General features: G+C 39.6%; 1 protein-coding gene across 2 annotated transcripts; it reads left to right on the top strand.

Annotated features, from left to right (window-relative positions):
- Positions 1-9,673: 9,673 nt before the first annotated feature.
- Positions 9,674-13,553, top strand: si:ch73-106k19.2 (glycine N-acyltransferase-like protein 3). 2 transcript variants are annotated; one of them, XM_036542895.1, is made up of 5 exons: positions 9,674-9,847; positions 11,620-11,724; positions 11,998-12,130; positions 12,379-12,505; positions 12,662-13,553. In XM_036542895.1, the coding sequence occupies exons 1-5, from the start codon at positions 9,773-9,775 to the stop codon at positions 13,059-13,061; spliced, it is 840 nt and encodes a 279-aa protein (XP_036398788.1). In that variant the 5' UTR covers positions 9,674-9,772; the 3' UTR covers positions 13,062-13,553. The 2 variants fall into 2 exon arrangements, with proteins under 2 accessions (XP_036398788.1, XP_036398797.1); XM_036542904.1 differs by having other exon boundaries at positions 11,998-12,094.
- Positions 13,554-13,773: the final 220 nt, after the last annotated feature.

Raw genomic sequence — 13,773 nt, forward strand, 5'->3', positions numbered from 1 at the left:
AACCAGATGGTGGATGCCCACTAGCCTCTGCTCGTAGCGTGAAAAATAAATCACACTTGGGAGCTTGAAAGCGGTGTATGGCTATTTTATTAATTTTTATGTATATGTTTAAACAAATATGTTTGAAGTATTTTTATATCCAATAAGATAAAATGATTTACATAAATTACTTGAATGTCACCTTGGTAATTACTGATGATGTTCGAGCTACAATGCAGCTCTTTCAATGTCCTAACTAAATTAAAACATAAAATAATAGTTTGACTCAGGTTCATTATTTTTGAGTATCTCCATTGTAATTGGTACTGTGGATCCTTGCCTGTTTGGATTCGATTTCATTATGTGAAGCCTCCTTAGTTCTTTATGAATTCTTAGACAAGGCTGTTTTATGCCCACTTTCAGCTGCATATATTTCATCAGTCTAAGACCACTGTAAGACTCAAGTACTCACTTTCATCTCTAGAGGGTGTCTTTCTTACACCTTACATGTTGACCAGCATTCATGCACTAAGCTGAACAGCACTTTTTTTGTGCTAGGTGCCTTTGGAATTTGCTGTATGTGCCATTTCTCTCCATTGAGTACCATATTACATGTTTAAGAGAACCCATATTGAATCTTAAAGTGGATTTCTTGGTTCCTATGAGTAGTTTTTTATCAGCATTGATATAGGAATGACTGTGTTTTCAATCACTGTATATGGTCGATTCTAATATTAGTATTTCTTATAAGAGGAGTGCACTATAACACCAAATAATAAACAAATAAGATTAGATATTAAAGAAAAAAATATAAGCATGTAAGAGAATCAGGATGATTTGTTTTAGACTAAAGTCTATTTTGTGTATATGATAGTACTGAACACCTCATATCAGGGCTTTGGACACAGCTCTCATAAGCCAAAGTTCATCAGGAACCCAACAAAATGATACAGATACCGGAAGCCTTCAGAATCCAGTTAGTTGAGAAAGAGAGGAAGATGGCAGCAATTCGTGAGGAAGACCAGCAGGCTGCACACCAAAAGGGGACCAAGGGTACTTTTAAGCAGCACCACATGTCTGCTTCATCCCAGAAAACCCCACTGCGGCCCTTATGTAGCACTCTGACACAGGACAGAAGCATCACCCTTGTCCACATGAAGAACCTTAGAGGGGTGGACCAGGCCAACCCGATGTTCAACACCTGCAGCACCACTGTAACAGAGCAGAAGATGTGGCAAAAGCACAGCAAGCTGCTCCCCTCTCTGCCCATGGTTCGTCCCAGGACAGACAGGATCAAAAGAAGGAAGCACAAGGGCACAAAGGCCTGTGAAGCCTTGTCTTGTTCGACAGACAGCCTTGAAGATGAAGTTAGGAACTTTTGCAGCTACATACTGAGTGGAAAGGCCAAGGAGGCTGAGGCGCAAAACATGAAGGAGACAACTGGGATGGTCTCAGATGAGGGCCCTGCAAGCCCTCAGGGACGCACAGGTGACCTCAGCAGGACCGAGACATCCCACACTCTTAAACCAGCCTCACCAAATGAACAAAAAAGCAAACTCCCCTGTCTGAGGAGCACACAAGCCCTCATGACGAACGGCAGCACCATGCAGCAGTTGAACACACAGCCGCTGCTCACATCCAATCAGCAAACAAGCAAACCACCTTGGCAAATGGGAATCAAAACCCTGAAGAAGAGCAACATAACCCAGCAGTCTCATCATCCCAAGACACCCTCAACCACTGTGTTACCAATAGACCTGCCCCTTTCAAGGAGGATCTCCCCTGTGATGATGGCCTGTATCCCTCTGACAGAAAGCTCAGGTCAGAATTCTCATACAATGGGGTTTTTTTCCATTAAATTGCCATTTTAGGTTGTTAAAATGTGTGGTGAATCAAATAACCATCTCTTATTTGAAAAATGTTCAAGCATATCCAGAGGAAACCTACACTATTTATACAACATTGTTTAATGTATTAATAGAAAATTCAATAAATGGTTCAAAAGGCAAAAAGACAACATGTGATTTAGAATGCTCTGGGTTGTGTTCTGAATGTCATGTCCCTGTTATTGACCATGCCTGTTGGGGCCCCATCAGACAACCTGTCCCAAGGGTCTCATATCCAGAACAACATGGACCAGGAGCAGCCAACACCATTCCCCAAACCCAAGCTAGTAATGGACAAAAGCCTCCAGCTACTCAGTTCGGATGCCTGGTGGGTGGAGACTTACTACTAGTTGTAGTTCTGGTATTTGAGGAAAAATAGGGGTAAAATAGTTTTTCTTTTTCTTTTGTGGGAATGGGACACAGTATCCGATTATCTTTGACCATCTTTCTTTGACCAATGTCACTCCCTTGGAGGTATTGGAAGCTCTGCAGAGTGTGTGGACATGACTGTCAGGAAAGAACTAGATACTTCTTCAAGAAACAATTGAGTGGAGCTGCATGTTAAAGTGCGTCCTTTTATTTGGCTAATTTGTGTTTCAGGGAGATGAAGATTGAAGGCCTGACCTGTGTTCGTAGGCTGGCTCAGGGCCACTCAGATGTCCTGAAGACCAGGCTCCACGATGTCTGCCTGGCTGTTATACAGGAGGTTTGCTGCCATCATTTTGGATACATTGTGTGTTGTAGCACTGTGTAGAATGGTACTAATAACATGTATGGGCGCATTTGTTTCTGTGTGTGTGTGTATGTGTGTGTGTGTGTGTGTATGTGTGGGTGGGGGGGGGGTGTCAACAGGTGCAGAACCTACGCTCTCTTGTTTCGCGGGCTGCCGTGGCAACACTGGGAATCTTATACCTCCATCTGCGGAGAGGGATGGATAAGGAGCTCGACTGGACAACCAAAGCACTGCTCCACAAAGCTGGGGAGTCAAATGCCTTCATACGGGTGGATGTGGACATCGCCCTGGGCCACATGGTGCAGAATTGTACCCATAGTCGCATCATGAAAGCCCTGCTTGATGGGGGCATGAAGTGAGCTAGAACCCATTAACCCATTCATTATAACCATTAACAGGAACATTTTGGTTATTGTAGAGGCAGTTACTTGACTGAACTGACAACAAGGACTTTGGATTCAAATCCCAGATGGACCAAGACTGGGTGTTCCATTGACATAGGAATAACTGCATTTAAAACTGATGTATATTGCCTTTTTTGAGAGTAAAACAATTTTGTCCCCATGACCTTCAGGTCCAGGGTCTTAACCTCTGCTTCATACCTTTGCCAGTATATAGATTCTTGCTTTTGTAAGACTGTTTCTTCCAAATGATGTTTCTTTCTTATAGTGACAAAAATGTTGCTGTAAGGGAGTGCACTGCCAGGCATTTAGAAGTGCTTGTGGAGAGCATGGGGGCTTCTCGTCTCCTACGGTGTAAGAAGGAACTCATGGACTGCTTCCTGCAAGCTGTCAGCCGAATGTCGCAGGACGCCTCACAAGAAGTCAGGTTGGGAATGCTTCTCCAGCTGTCTGTCGCAATCTATTTGTCCACACAGGCAAAGGACTTTTCAAGGTTGAAGCACCACTGATTGCTATACCCATTGTTTTCTTTAGGTGCTGCTGCAGGCAAATTCAGCAAATGTTGGCAGCCCACAAGAACTTCAATGACAAGATAAAGTAGCACATTGAACAGAGACTGTTTCAGAACACCATCAGCCTAAGGTGCAGGTTCCTGGGCATTTAGTTACCTTGGGATTATAATTGTGAATACATCAAGCTATATGGTGTAGTGGTGAGGAATTGGACCCTTAACCCAAAGGTTGCTAGTTCACTTCCCAGAATGGGCACTGTTTAATTTGGCAGGGTACTTAACCAAAATTGTCTCAGTGCATAACATGTAACTTATAAACTATGTAAATTGTTCTGGAGCAGAGCATCAACTAACATAATGTAAGATAAAATCAGTATGGAGCTGTCATCTGGGATAGAATGTATTGCATTGTGGATAATCCAAGATTTTTCTTCTGTTTCTTGGCAGGGAGCTTGAAGGGAGGCAAGGAGACAAAAGAACTGTGTCCTTTGACTGAACTCAGATGGCTGGCACAGCAGGACAAATATGAAGTTGTTTGAAGCTTATGACTGTAATATTCCTTTTTTAAATGATCAATGTAAATCCCCCTTTGCAAAACACAGGGTAATAACTCACTGAATAGAAAACTTCAGTTACCCACCCACACACACACGCACACTCACACAAACACACCCCACAGAGAGTTAGCAGAACCTACAGCAAAACTGGTATGAAAGCACCATCAAAGGGACATTAGCTATTGCTCTATGTAGTGTTGCCCCCCTGTTCTCTGTCCTCACTGGCTGTAGTTTAAATATACAGAAGCATGGGATGTGCAACTATAATAATTGTAGTGCCAACTATATTTTCTCACAGACTAGCCAAACATATGAGCCAGGGGCAGAATCAAAGAAAAACAATGAGCCAGAAGGTGATATTACCTCGTGTAGTGCTAGTCTAGGCAAATGTGATATTGATATTAACTTCTGTAGTGCTATTCTAAGTACACGTCATGTGACCTGGGCACCACCAGAAACAGGTGATCCCTATTGCAAGTTGGCCAACAGCATGTAGCTGGCTGTTCACAAGCATCAGCTATATCATTTTATGCTGTGAATCTGAGCAGCACCTACTCTGAAATACATATTAACAAGCAGATGTTACACCAGATGAACAGACACCATCACAAAGAGTTAGCTAGACCTACATGTGATAGCAGACTTATTGTGGGACTCACTTACTGAATGAAAAGAAGCTTGTTTATGATTGTAAATACTATCATCAGTATTTATTTATTTTGGTTTATTAAACTTAAAAGTTCATATCTTCATTTTCCCATATGGCTATGCAAAGCCTGGCCCAAACAGGCCTTGAGTGGATGACGACCACTAGATGGGGTATGATGAGCTTTTCTCTACTAATTAAGTGGACCTAAATGTAACCACACACTGTGAAACACACCCAAATGGAAGTTACAATACATATGAACGGACAACTTGCAGCTGAATGATTTAATAACACAACAAGCACAAAATTATTGTAAGGAATAGTACAATGCACATTCAGTAATGAAGAGATAAATAACTTTAATAACGTCAACTGACAAATTACATTTGAGAGCAAGGACTGGCAAGAGTCTGTGGATACAGACAAAAAATCCTTACAAACAGTGTGTATGATGGAGTCTGAATTTTGCAAGCCCATTCAAGGGCTCTTTTAAGTGTTTTTTCTAGACAAGGACAGAAGATTCTTAGATGTGAACAAAATGCATTAGGTGGTGAATGAGTGTAATGTCCCTCTGGTTGTTTGCTGAGTGTATCCTTATTGACTGGCTGTTGAGTCCACTCTTCATCTTGGGAGCTGTTGCCAAAATTCCATCAGTTACACTGGTGTTTCAGAGTGTAGCTGGGGATACTGGAGTATGGAACAGCCAGCACTACGAAATCGCAAGTCATTGTCTGATAACGAAGAAGAGTATAGCATTAAACATTTTTCACAATATGAGATTCAAAAGTATGTAGGACTCATTACCATAATGCTTCAAAATAATGTGATTCTGAACAAGTAGCATGTGTCAGTGTGCTAAAATATAAAATACATAATGTAAAGAACATAGTTTTGTTAATAATGTACAGTATCTGATATATAACCTATTGTACACCACATGCAAACAATATAAAATTAAGAAGGAAAACATGATTTAACAGGAGAAAATACATATTTGATATTTTTCTACTTAAAATGTATAAAAAGGTTATACTTTAATCTTTGCAATATACTTTAAGCATTGCAATTTCAACAGTATTTTTCAGTGTAGTCCTTGTCAGAGGACTTACAAAATTCTAATTTCAGAATAAATGTAATAAATGAAATTAATAAATGTAAGCCTTGTGTGTGGAATAAAATTGTGCGATTCTATGTGTTGTGAATTACATAAAAACACATTAAGTATAAAAAACATACAGACAAATCAGCACTTTGTAAAGATGTGTAACATTACAGTAGAGACTCTTTATGGTCCAAACTCTTGTCACCTCAGCTCAGTTAAATCAAGTTAGTTCACCTTGACATCCAGTGTGTTCTGCAGGCTGCATTTGGCCAGGTTCACATCTGGTTCATTCTTACACGCTGTTTCTCCCACCAGCACTTTCATGGTGTACTTTACTCGAGCAGGAGGAGACATCTGCAAGTCACAAGCAGAATGAGAACCGGTATTTACCCTGTCCGTCACATAGACTCCTGACTCATTAACTCCTGTTGCTAAAAAGTAAATCAAGAGATGTTTCTCCTAACAGTATGAGCAGCATACAGTTAACAGCACACAAGAACTTCCTTATATCATATCATATGGCCTTGATTTTTTTAATGGATGCCCTATTTCTAACCATCATTTGCAGAATGCTGGCACCTTTGTGTCTGCCTGTAATGGACAGGGCCTGTGATAGGGCCTATGAGAGTGTTGTACAGTGCTTTGGCATCACCTGTGAGGTCCACATTCACCTGCTGTGATGTCTCTCTGTGGTTACTGGGTTTCACATCAGTCTTGAGTTGCTTGCGTGTAGTTTGTGCCAAACATCCAAGAGAAGCCAAGCTTCCACACCAGTGAGCAGAACCATGTGTATGCGTACATTTCCATAGAATGGTTTTGAAGCCTGTTGTGTCAGACGCTATTAACCCCCAAACTAAGCCTTCACACATGATCCTGACTGTGAAACAAGCTATGTCTGCTGTACCTCTCCCTATGATGACAAAAGATAAACAAGACCATTGGTCCTAAGTGCCCGCATTATTTCAATCCCGCTGTTTTAGCAGTAATAATATGTGGCCTCATCCTATTTCAGATGTCTCTCTATGTAGATGTGATGTGATTCAATGCAGAAAGAAAGGATAATATTAAATTGTAGTTTTCAGTTCACCTGACTGCTGACTGACTGGACGGTGATGACTTTGAAGGCATAGGTATAGCTGTTTATCCGATTGTGGAAGCTGATGGCATTGTCAGCTGCCTTGAGAACCTCTGGGCTGCTGGGATTGATGGTATCAGAGTTGGCACCTGCCAAGGAGGTTGCCATGGCAAGTGAGAGAAGGAGGGAGATTAATGTAGCCATCCCTGTGGGGTCCAGGCTGAAATACAATTGAAAGACTGAGCAAAGGAACCATTGTGCATTTATTGGCATTCTGTCACATCAATATTTTGATCAGAATTAATTAAGATGTAGAAAAAAGTGTGTGTGTGTGTGTGTGTGTGTGTGAGACAGTTCAAAGATAATTACTTGCTACTCCAGCATTATCTGAAGCAGAAGACATTCTTGATTTGGTCAAACAATTTCCTATGGCTTGTTTGAATCTGAACTGGCTATTTTTACATAGTTTGATATAATAATACAGTTTATGCAGAAAAAGCTTTCCCTCCTCATCACCTACTTTTCAGCATGCCAATTTGATACAGATTTCAAGTGCAGGTGATGCTATAAACACATCTGAAAATCATTTTTATAGCATTTTATAGGCTTTAGCTCTCCATGCATTACTGAAGTGTATGAATTAAAAGGTAAAAATAGGTAAAAACAAATAGCACACACAATACATTCCTCAGTGAGTAGCCAATTTTCAGCAAAGTGATATTTGGAAGGAAATCAGCAAATGCAAATGCAGAGCTAAGATGTAGGAGGTACGCATTAAAACATGACAAAACAGGCCAATATGCAAGCACTAATCTTACCGGGAGGTAATTTTCTTAAAACACAAAAATCGGTGTGTTTTCCACTGCTTCTTGCCCGTACTTGGATTCAGTAAATGGAATCTCTCTTTCAGGACATCTGCATGTCACCTCTCCTCTTCTGTTGAACCAAACTCCAATGCAGCATCAACGAGGGGTCTCTGTTTTGCCATAATGGTGTCAGCTGTTATTGTATTTCATTAGCATTCTTGCTGACTCGCTCTCCTGAGCCGAAACACTCTGGCAGAGGCTCGTCTGCGTCAGCTACCATATCACATGACCTAGCCTCAGCCAATGAGGGCTCCACACTGTTGTGGCTGGGTCAGTGTTTCCCATATAAGCTATATTTTTATATCAAGGTACTTTGGGAGACACAGTCAATCAGTCAAGTAAGGATGAGTACTATACAGTATATATGGTGTTTTTTTTTTATAATGGAATTATCATTTTATTTTTTAAGCACTCCTAATCAGTTTAAGCTCTACTGTATAATTTTAGCCATACACACTTTAAGCCTTTTGTTGACTGATTACTTCTTTACTTTCACTTAAGTCATTTTCAGAAATTGTGTAACAACCAATAATGTCATAACTGCAAATAATGTTATAACTTTTTAATGTAATGAATGTTGTATTATATAATTGAACTGGATAGTGTAATAAACTTGTTGAACACATTACAATCACCTCATTAAGTGACAAAAAATATATGAATGAGGTAATAAAATAAATAAATAATGTAATACCTCATCAAAATCACTGAAAAATGTATCACATTATGAAAAGGTATAGCATTATCCATCATTACAGTTAGAGCATTATCAGTTGTTACAAGGGGTATTTTTACATCTACTGAGGTGCATTTTCTAAAGTAACACAACTTTTACTTTCCAAATGACCAAGTGGTATTAGCCTTCCAGTTATTGTTGCTGTTATTATTGTTGTTGTTGTTGTTGTTGTTGTTGTTGCTTTTGTTGTTATTTATATATTTTCCTGCTGCGTAGCTCATACACTGTTTCGCCCAGAAGTGGACTATATACAACATGTTTGACAACATGACTGTGAATGAGAGCCTTCATTTGCCCCCTTAACTGTTCAATGTTTTACTTAATTGCTGAATTTGTAACTGTGGATTCTTGTGTCACTTTCTTAATTCAAATCTACTACTTCACAGTGATCTACTTCAAAACAGGTTAATTGCAATTGCCATTGTCTGTTAGTGACAAGGGACAAGTTATGTAAACTAGTTATCTGGATAATGTGCCAGACCTGCCCTTCTCAGGGTCATTATAAATAGGTGTGTGGCTGACAAGTAGGCTATGTTTTGTGTAGCTGGGCTGGGACAGGTTTATAGCTGTCTGGTTTTTGTTGTGTTAATGTTGTAAATAAATTTTCTGATTCTTTTTGAAAATTTTACCCGTGTTTTTAAAATTTCAATTTATTTAATTGTGTGTGTGTGAGTAGTGTTGGCCAGCTTCTTTACAGTGTCTGCTGTTGTATTGATCAATGACCAACCTGTTGATATCAAGCAATACAAATGTCGTTATCAAAGAGGAAGGAGAAGTAGGCCTAGTGTCGCTTTGTGAGCTAACGTCCGTCAATCCGTCCGTCGTATATTACGTTAACCGCATTTCGCAGATGCTTACCCAGAGCGAATTCCACGTACGTGCATCACTATGCTATGAAAATATCACACATACACTACCCATTTTCAGACTCAAAAACGGAAAGAGTGTGATTTTTTTGCGTTTCACATTCGGTGATTGAAAAAAAAAACACTAAACATGCCGTTTCTCGTTTTCCTCGAGTCAGGGTGTAATAACAAGACCGAATGTACGGGTCACGGAACCACGGACCAGGTGTGTGACGTTTTCGCTTGAACTTTAACTTCTTGGTCATGTGGTTTCATTTGTGCTGTCCTTAAAGATTCTCTGCATCATTCACAAAAGCAAAACACTTCCGGGACTGAATTTACGGTGCAGCCGTCAGTACTCCAAGAAATCGTGATAGCTTTGGGGTATTTTGTAGTCTCAGTTCACTGTTAGGCACGTATATAGGCAGCATAATGTTTGTTCTAGGAAAAGAAGAGTTGAAGTTGGCAGAAAATATGCTAAAAGGATTATTTCCCGAATCAGTTAAGGTAAACTTTGTTCTTTTGTTACTATATTTACTAAGAATTAAAGTGACTGCTGTCTTCACCCTCAGTTGTCAAGTTGTCAAATTTGATTTTAGACAGAGCATTATCTCATTTTATTCTCTGTGACTTGAATTTCATGTTTAATTTCCCATGAATTTGTTTTCATAAAGAAGTATTTTTGCTTCTTTTACTACTTGTATTTAAAATCAAACAATATATAAATTGTTAGTCAGTATTCCCTAGTCATTCATATGACTTAATATGAGCCAATGTTACCTGTAACAAATTATTTTAGGTCTCTTGTTTCCTGACATATTTGGATCTGGAAATTTAGAAAACAATGATGGCTAAAATTTGAGTTATATTTGAAATGAATATCTCCTAATTTTCTTGGAATTTAGGGTTGCCAACCGTCCCGTAAAATACAGAATCATCCCGTAATTAGAAACTAAAAGCCGTGTTCCGTATTGAACTGATACGGGACGCGCTTTGTTCCGTATTTTTGAGAATGATTCAGTGCAAACCTATGGGAGAGAAATAGCATATTACAGGTTAGACTGAAATGGAATTTCAATTAATGATTGAAATTCTTTCATAATACCAGGTCTGTTTTATTCAAAAGTATGACTGGGCGATAAACCAATAACAATAATTATCGCCATATAATTTTCCAAATGTTCGATATAATTACTTTGCACAGAAATGAATCACGAACTAATCATGCCACAGGAATAGAGGTATGCATTGCGCACGTTAAGTTGCACGGTGAGAGGTTAAATTCAGGCCAGCACGTGGTATTGTTTACAGACAGTGGCTGACAGGTTGGCCCAGCTCGAAGGAAGAAGACATCGTCGACAAAGGTCACTCAGCTTCAGTAGCTTGGAGATATTTTGGCTATTTGCAATCTGACAAAAAAACAGTGGCGGTGGGTGAGCTGGAAACAGGGGAAGACCGAACACTACCTTTAAATCTATCATTACTTTAAATCTGTTCCCCTTTATCCTGCTTGATTAACAATATAACAAATAATTCACAGAATAATCAACACCGATCGCGTAATTAGAATAAATGATTATGCTCGCGAAACATCGCAGATTGTCTTAAATTTGTGTGCTATTGCGAAAGCTACAGCGTGAGATTGTTTAATTATTTGCTGTTATTTATATACTTTTTTTTAAAATACAATACTTAATAAAACAATACAATGTTTTATTTTACAGAATGAGAAAATAATATATGTAATGCACAGTCCAAATAAAATTCTTGGATGATAATCTGTTATATACGTATTTCTATCGCTCAAAAATACAAAACTGGTCAAATTCAGGTTTGCGTGTTTGCTTGTCTTAATACATGGGCCTATAGATGCATGTCTGGTAAATGGTTGAAGCCATTGCAGTTTCCTTGATGTGATTATGTATGGTATGGATAGGACGTCTCACAACCAAGTATGTGGGAGCATTTTTATGTTATCTTTAGATACATTAAGTCTACTACTGAAGGGTAATGCAGGTGTAAGACCCATTATATTTGTTATAGGTTCACAGTAGTCAGAGCTCCTCAGTCCAACACCCACCGTCCTCCTTATTTCCATTTCACGAAGTTGGCAACCCTACTTGGAATACAGTGCCAAAACTTCAGATTTGTTTATATGAATGACCAGGAAACATTGGTTAACAGTCTGAGGTAAATGAGAAATGACCCTACCATCTGAAGTGACCTCTACTTTCCATTACCCTGACATTATAACACATGTTTGTGTGTTAATTGTCTAGGTGTATGGCTGCCTCTTTAATATCAACAGAGGCAAACCACATAATCTGGAAGTCATTGCTGATTCCTGGCCAGACTTCAGAGTTATCATATGTAAGCAAAAACAGGTACGTAAAACAAATACATAACACTTTGTGTCCATTTCACAAATGCACTTAACCACATATGTTTAGAAGAATTATCATATTCTTGAAACTATGCATGTTTTTCTTGGCCATCTGGATTTGTTCATTCGGAGGGAAAGGTGACAAACCTGTATTCCTTATTGTTCCGGTTAATGTAAAATTCATAAAATTCCCACCTGTGTACCACAGAGGCACATGCTGAGTTTGGGAACATTTATGCAGTACTCACGTCACTGTTTAATCTGTATGTTTTAGTCAACACAGGATTCTCTGGATCGGGAAGGGGATTTTAACATATACAGTATCTACTCAAAGGACAAGGAGAGCTTGCACAAACTGCTTGGTGCCTCTGGTATTGTCAGTTGGAACCGATTTACTTTATTAGCAGGTGAAAATGAAAACATAGCCTTGCTTATACAACTACAACAAGTTACCAAGAGAAGCCACACTGCAGTGTTTGTAGAACTTGGTGTAAATTTCACTATATACCACGATGGCTGTAAAGCTTAAGTTTTTTTAGATTTTGGTGGGGAGACTACCAGTCTTTCTCATGCTAGATGTCATTTTATTTGCATGCATTATACTTTAAGAGGCCTGTGAGTAATTAAGCAAAGTGTTTGTGTGCCTCTATTCAAGGTGTTGATATCAACCACTTGGATGCAGTGAAGGAACTTGCTGTCCAAAACAACACACCCACAGAGACAGTGGCATCCATGTTTGTGTTGATGCTGGAGGATGCCAGCCATCTCAAGGACCCTGAATGGTAAAGAGACAGTGCTGTGCCCAAACTGTGGTGCATTTGCAGTCAATCTAAATTGACAAATGGGTGTGAATGTCACCATCAGATACCATCACCAGCAGTGTAAATCAGTCTCAAGCTTTTGACCCGAACTGTGACACAATTTCTCTCTCTCCTTAGCGACTTCACAAGTAGAATAACCCCTCTTACCCCTTCCCATGCGGAGCTAGTCAACAGCAACTGGAAGTATGGAGGAGATGCATGCAGCTACAGATCTGTGCTAAACTACATCTCCAACTACCCAAGCTTGTGTGTGATGGACGAAAGTGGCAGGCCAGTCTCCTGGCTGTTGCTTTATCCACACTGTGCCTTGGGCCTTCTCTACACCATGCCTCAGCACAGACGCAAGGGCTATGCCAAGCAGCTGATTACCATCATGGCCAGGCATCTTCTGGAGCAGGGCCACCCTGTGTACTGCTTTGTGGAAGAGGGCAACGACATGTCCTACAGGTTGTTCACATCCCTGGGCTTCAGGCATAAACCAGATTACCGTGCAGTCTGGTTTCAGCTCAATCTCTGATAAATTTCTCAGTTTCTGGACAAAATTTATACCCAGGGCAGGTGTCTCCAGTCTTGTTCCAAGCATGCCTTTTTGTTTTGGAATTGTTGCCATGCACACTGAGAGACTGTGAAGAGAAGGTGCCAGAGAAGTTTTCTCAATGCAGGGAGGCAACGTGATACTATTAGAGTGTGACAGTGTAACATTGCAGTATTGTAGCAACATTACACTGGCACATTAAAATTGACATTGTCTTAATGTCTTGTTAACTTGCAGCAGTCTTTTACTCTTACTAGTCCTGTTTAAGAGTAACTGGCTGTAATACAGAACAATTAAAAAAATTAAGAGTTACACACAAATACACTCCTTTCATGATTTTTCCCTTGCACATCAAGGCTTGGTACAAAGCTAAGCAGGCCTGCATGGCTAGCTACTGTGTCAAGTGCCTGACAGTCATCTGATTGCATGCTGTGTAAATGAGGCATTGGACTGGCTAGCACTGTTAGAACTGGATGAAACAGAAGCAAAATTTTGACTGTTAATAAATATGTAGTTATTTTTGAAAACTTTTGGAAAGAAGATGACCAACATAAATCTAATAGTTGCCTTACAGTTGCTAACATTGCTAAATTTAATGTTTCTCTTTTTGTTTTGTTCAGAATAAACATGTACACAAAGGCATGTAAATACAAATACCGCTTTTGATTAATCCCACAGAGGCTTTCACAGTGAA

The sequence above is a fragment of the Megalops cyprinoides genome, chromosome 1 (assembly GCF_013368585.1).
Source record: "Megalops cyprinoides isolate fMegCyp1 chromosome 1, fMegCyp1.pri, whole genome shotgun sequence".
NCBI classification, from domain to species: Eukaryota; Metazoa; Chordata; class Actinopteri; order Elopiformes; family Megalopidae; genus Megalops; species Megalops cyprinoides.

Excerpts from the sequence above, each read along its gene's own strand:
- si:ch73-106k19.2 (XM_036542895.1), top strand. The coding sequence starts at position 9,773 with ATGTTTGTTCTAGGAAAAGAAGAGTTGAAGTTGGCAGAAAATATGCTA. Across the intron at positions 9,848-11,619 it reads TATTTCCCGAATCAGTTAAG|GTGTATGGCTGCCTCTTTAA; the intron begins GTAAACTTTGTT and ends TTAATTGTCTAG. Across the intron at positions 11,725-11,997 it reads TCATATGTAAGCAAAAACAG|TCAACACAGGATTCTCTGGA; the intron begins GTACGTAAAACA and ends TGTATGTTTTAG.